General features: G+C 31.2%; 1 protein-coding gene across 1 annotated transcript; it reads right to left on the minus strand.

Annotated features, from left to right (window-relative positions):
• Positions 1 to 376: 376 nt before the first annotated feature.
• Positions 377 to 1,743, minus strand: LOC108473274 (aspartic proteinase nepenthesin-1-like). The gene has a single exon (XM_017774786.2). It carries the CDS (start codon positions 1,706 to 1,708, stop codon positions 377 to 379), a length of 1,332 nt encoding a protein of 443 aa, XP_017630275.1. The 5' UTR covers positions 1,709 to 1,743.
• Positions 1,744 to 6,398: the final 4,655 nt, after the last annotated feature.

Genomic DNA, 6,398 nt, shown 5'->3' on the forward strand with positions numbered 1-6,398 from the left:
TGTAAAGCCATATTCTAGTAGGATTAAAACACCTTATCCTAATCAATATAAAATAGATGGAGTTTAATAAGGTTTAAAAAACCTTATTCTAAAATAAAATAAAAGAAGTCTAGTTCTATATGGATTTTACTTTTATTTTATTTTCCATCGTATTTTATTTAAATAAGAATCCAGGTCACTTAATTCTAACAGAAACTTTGGTAGCCCTTACTTCAAATGATCTTTAAAATTAACTACTAGGAATTTTTTGTGTTAAAACGAAATGAGAAGCTAGCACTACTAATAAATTCAAACGTCGATTTTATTTAAAAAGATTGATTGATCATCTACAAATGAAAAAATAGCAAATAAACGAAAATGAAGGCAACAAATTAATTCATAACTTGTGGCATTGTGTTTGGACGAAGGATAGAGTTTTCTTCTTAAGATCATGAAGAACCAACATATTCTGTTGTTGAATGTTGCCCAAGATCGATATACCATTTGAACGCCCCATTGCCAAGCAAATCAATCCCATATTCGAGTCAGCAATTACATAATTCTCTCCCGGTAACTCCAAATCTGCTCCATCGAAATGAAATATTAATTTTGGAACCTTTACTTCTGAAGTATCTGACGGCAAGATGAAGCAAAGCTCGAGCCCCGTTGAACCTGAATTGTCAACGGGAAGCTTCATTTGCTTGATGAATCTTTCGCTGAGCACATTGAAAACGCTTTCTTCAAGATACGTAATGGTGGTGCCGGAATCAATAATTAAACCGCCACTGCCATCATTTTGGAATGCAAAAGTTGATTCGTTGAAAGGCAAGCGAGTTCCTCCAACTGTAATACCTTGGAGTGAAAGGTAGTAAAAAGATGGCTGCAATGGATTATGTATCAATGGTGTGGTCTTGATTGCACCCAATGTGCGATTCACACTTGCAATAGATCCCATCAAAAGTGTACTTTTTTGGGTCTCATCGAAGGGTGTTAGGCAATAAGAAAACTTGGGTTCCTTCAGTTGCGAAACTAGGGACAGTGGTCCACGCCCGAGCCCCACCAGGCCAGCACCTTGTGAAAATCCCTCCCCATCGTTTTCTTCTCCGCACCCAAATCCGATATTCGGAACTGAAACCTTGCCAAATGTGAATGTTTCAGTAGCCATCACCCCTTGTGTCGAGGAATAATCACCGTACGAATACACATACTCACATCCATCACCGCATGTTGGTTCGGGTAGTGCCACACAAATGTGGCTAGAGCATGACAATTTAGAGAAGGTAGAAGACAATTTCGGATCGAAGATCGGGGTAGATTGTTTAAAACATTGAGAACAAGGTTTGCATTGAGTCCATACCAAATCACTACCGGTGTCCATGACTGCGGAGTAACTCTTCGGTGGTGTCCCAATAGATAAGTACATTAGAAACTCGCCGTTCCCCGCAGCAACAGGCGCTTTAACTACTGATGATGAACTGATGGCTGTCGAAAACATAACACTCAACCTCTGGAGCCTGCGTTGCCCACGCTTTATCCCACGTTGGATTTGTTCCCATTTGGTTAAATTCTTGCCCGAGTCAACGTGTTTGAGCATGACCCTGAACCCGTTTTCCACCTCATTCCGGCGCTCGAACCCTCGTCTCGACGTCGAAACAGCTGGTGAAACATACGAGGCAACTATTGCTAGTGCTAAAAATAAAACACAACACAAAGAATATAATGAAGCCATGGTAGAAGAAAAATTGTAAAAGGAGAAATGGGTGATGGGGTGAATTACAAAAGGTAATCTGTGAGATTAAGGTTATATAGAAATGAAGAGTGGAAATGGTCTCTACATAACACAGTTAAAACAATGGAGTAGATGTAGGGAAATAGAAAAAGACTAGGAGAGAGCGTTGAAGAAAGACAATGTAGGCAATTTGACAAAGCGACACTCACCAACATGCACGGAGATTGAGATATCATCGTGATTAGAGCTGTCCAAGAGTTTAGTTACGAAATTTAATCCGATTTGGTTGGAATTAAAATTTTAATAATAAAACTAATTGTTTTAAAATAACAATAATCATAAAATTATATGATAATTAATGTAAATTTCAATATTTTATTATTATGAAATAATAACAAAATGAGATATTCTGTTACAAATTAAATTGAATGGACTTAAATAAACCATTTTAATTTTTTTAAGATAATTTGGAATCCAGAACAAGTATGTATATAGAGCTACAAATGAATGAATCAAGGTGGGATAGTAAAGCACAAAGGATTTGCTTCGACTCATATCGAGGAATTTGGCTAACAATATGTTATTGGCTGTTGTATTACAAAAAAAATTAATCCTTGGACGATTTTATCAATTTGACAAATATTCATTATTGTTGCTAATTAATTTCTTATCAATATGTATACTAGACTTTACTCCATCTATTTTTATTAATTTTATTGTCAAATATATATTTCATTATATCATACTCAATGCAAAACATAGTTATATAATAAATATATTTATTAAAAAACTGATATAATTAGTAATGTTTATTAAATAGTAAAAATAAATATTAAAAATCAGAAGTTTAAATTTAAATTCTACAAATTAAAATTCATTTTGTCCCTTAGCGTAGTACATTTAAACTTGGATAGACCATAGAAATTGGTCTTTCGCATTCTATGTAAAAAAATTTAATATAAGATATTAAATGGATATAAATTTTATCATTCGTAATTGTCTTGTATAAGTTTTCAATCACAATGTATGTATATGCCTTGAAGAAAATTTTGTTTGATTTTTTTCTAATTTTCAACTAATTGTTCATTATTATGCTTCATATTGTTTGATTTTATAATGTAGTTGTTAGATATATATGTGCTTGTACTATATTTGTAATAGTCAAATTTAAAAAAAAAATTATCTATGTACTTCAATATGATATCTAACACGATATGCGAGTTCTAATTTTATCTGATTGTATAGATGATATTTTGACTAAATTTCAGTTTTCACAAATCACTCATGTCTATTACTGCACCATTACTTTTGTTTTATGTAAAACAAATAGAAGAAATTAACAAAATTATATGAAAATATTCAGGGACATACTGCAAACTGCTATAGTCTTGTAGTCTTGTCTAAAGCCAGTTTAGCAATACCATCTATTTCTACGTTCTCTTATTTAAGAATATGTTCGAATTCCCAAAGATCTGTAAGTTGATGAATATGTCCGATTAGAGCTGAATGAGAAGTCTTTGAAGATGCTTATTGAATTTCCTTAATAACCTGCAAGCTGTTTGTTTGAATCAATACTTTATTGTACCTTCTGCTTTGAAGAAGAGACATGCCATCTAGAATACCTCAAAACTCAACATTAAAGACCGAACATTGTCCCAACCATCTATCAAAACCAAGAATCCAATTTCTCCATTGATCCCTGATAATACCCCCCGTGGTAGCATCCCCAGAATCAATCTTAACAGCTCCATCTAAGTATAAACGAATCCAATTATCAATCTTGCTTGGATTTGTCTGTGGCTTCGACCTTCTCATATGATCTTCTTTGTGCATGGATTTGCACTATAAAGTCCAACTGTATAAGCATTTAATAATATCATTAACACTCCACAACGATCCCTAAAAAATGAAGATATTTCTATTTTTCCAGATTCTCCAAGCTACTAACCCAAAGAAACACAGCCAATCGATCTCCCTCATGAAAATTTCTAGACGATTTCTCAAATTAGACTCAAGCCAATCATTTAAATCTCCTGAAAAGAATTGTTTTTGCTTGTCTGTAGGGATAACTTGTGACCAAACATCCTTAGCCACAGAACACCTTGATAGCATGTAAAACATCCTCTGCGCAAAGCCCGCAAACCGTACAACACTCCTCAACCCCGATGCCGCGTCTCATTCGTTCCACCTGTGTTAGTAGTCTTTGTTTGAGGGCTAGCCAAATAAACATTCTAACCCTTTGAAGTCCCAGAAATTTCTATACTAGGTTCCAGACTTTCCCTCTTTGATCCCAAGAGTCCTTCGAAAGCATTTTGTAGGCACTCTTTATAGAAAAAGACCCTGAACCACTCCTAGCCCAAGCCATTCTATCATAACCAACTGAAGAACCAGGCAAGGGAATACTCGCGATGCATCTTATGATATCTTCTGACAGCCAAATCTTGAAAAGATCCAAATTCCGTATACCTTCCTCTGTAACCATATCCTTAAGCAGACAGTCCAAATCAAGGTTTGCATGTGCAGGAGTTAGATTAACTAAGGGTCCAATTTCCGCATTTAACTCTATCTTCATTGCCCACTTACCAGAAAATATTTATCCCGAAATATGGTTCAGATCTTAAAAAGAGATTTCCACAAAAAAGACCCCTACCACTAGCTAAGGAATCGAGAATGCCTTCTTTAACCCCATAAATAGATTTAAGAACGCAAACCCACAGAGAACTAGTGTAAGTCACAGGATTGAACCCCAACTTCAACATGAAAGAATTATTGTGATCCCTCAATTGATGCAATCTAAAACCACCACAAGCTTTAGGTTGACATATCAGTCTATTGCACCGTTATTTAACTTTTAATATATACTACAAATTCTATCACACAGATATGCGTATAGAAGCCACAAATTTAGAAGACAAATATTTGTTAAAAATTAACACACAATAAATGATAAAACATATGGTTTGAAACTAATTAATAATAACATGAAATATGTACATTATTAAAATGAAAAATTATATTAAATTATTTATCATAATGTTGTCATCAATCTTGATTCAATATTAAGTTAACTTATCACACGAACTTAATAAAAAACATTATTAATATATACAACTGAGATAGGTAATAAAATGTGCATAATAAAATTAAAATATATAAAATATTAAAATAAAACTTTAGTTAAATGATAAATTAAAAATTTACTAGCACAATTGGAGAGAGTTCAAATCCCACAAGCATATTTTCATTGTTTTTGAAGTAAAAACAAAAATACACTCAAATAATGTTATTTATTTTGCTTACGAATAAACATTCTCATAATTTCTTAAACTTGTAACACTAAACCAATCAAAAGTTTTAAATAATAGTATAAATAAACAATTATATTTATCCAACATTAATGATTACTTTTTTTAAAATGTCTTGAGTCCAAATCAATTTTTTATATATTGAATTGCACAGAGTCAAAATCATTTTTTATATATTGAATTGTACAAAATCAAAGGTTACTACACGAAAATAGCTACTGTGTTCCATTTTTCTCCTGTCGTGGTTTGGTAAAAGTTGCTACTTTTTGCCTTTTAGCCGCAAGGAAACAATGCAAAATTAGTTGCTGGGCATAATCTAGTCGAATTGGCATTAATATATATATATATATATATATATATATATATATATATAACAGATTCAATTTTTTAAGTCAAATAATCGACCCCAACCACATAGAATTCCTACGAGGTTTTTAGTTAATCAAATCAGATTTGAGGCAGAAAAAAAAAACCCTTTATTTTACTTTTAACAAATTATATCCATTCGAAAAGAAAAACAAAATCCAATTTGCATCTTACACCGCTACCCAGCAAGCTGGATCGGATCTGGCAAATTTTATATAAAATTTTTTTTGTTTAATCTCATCACTAGGAGTGAGCGTTCAATCGAATCGAATCAAATGAAAAATTTTTGAGTTAATCAAGTTGATGAATCATATTTTATCATCTTAATTTAATTTAAAATTTTCTCGAAACGAGTCCAGTCAGATGAAATTCAAATCAAATCTAGTTAAATATATTTATTCAATTAAATTTTAAAAATAATTTTAAAGTAACTACTATCACCCATCGTAATAAAATTTCTCCACCTTAATTAAATTTTTATTAACTTTCATCACATCATAATTTATTTATTAATCTTTTATATACTGGTTAACTTCTTTGCTTGCTTAGTTATTTCAATTATCTTTATATTCTTGTCACTATGTATTTTGAAATTAAAATATATATTAAATGTAAAAATGTAATTTTTAATAAAAGTTATTTTAAAATAAAATGTAAAATTGATCCCAATATAAAATTTTAACACGAATATTTTACGGCAAAATTAATAATTCAATTTTAATATAAATATTCAATATGACTAAACAATTCAATAATATAAATAATATAAAATGTGAAATTTAATTTAATAATATAAATAATAAATATAAATAAAATTATTACTATTTATGTTTATTAATTTTCTTTTAGATAATTTTAATTTTTATTTAAGAGTAAAGGATAAGAAGTAAAAATTTAGGAGAAAAATAAAAGGTTTTGAGAAATAAAAGTTTGAGAGAGTAAATAGGGAGAGAAATTTTTGGGGGATTGAGATGGGAAGAAAGTATAAGTTTTAGGGAGAAAGGAGTAAAAATTTTGAG

Source organism: Gossypium arboreum, chromosome 11 (assembly GCF_025698485.1).
Source record: "Gossypium arboreum isolate Shixiya-1 chromosome 11, ASM2569848v2, whole genome shotgun sequence".
Lineage (NCBI taxonomy): Eukaryota > Viridiplantae > Streptophyta > Magnoliopsida > Malvales > Malvaceae > Gossypium > Gossypium arboreum.

Bases quoted from the DNA above. Each gene is read 5' to 3' on its own strand.
- LOC108473274 (XM_017774786.2), bottom strand. From the start codon at position 1,708: ATGGCTTCATTATATTCTTTGTGTTGTGTTTTATTTTTAGCACTAGCA.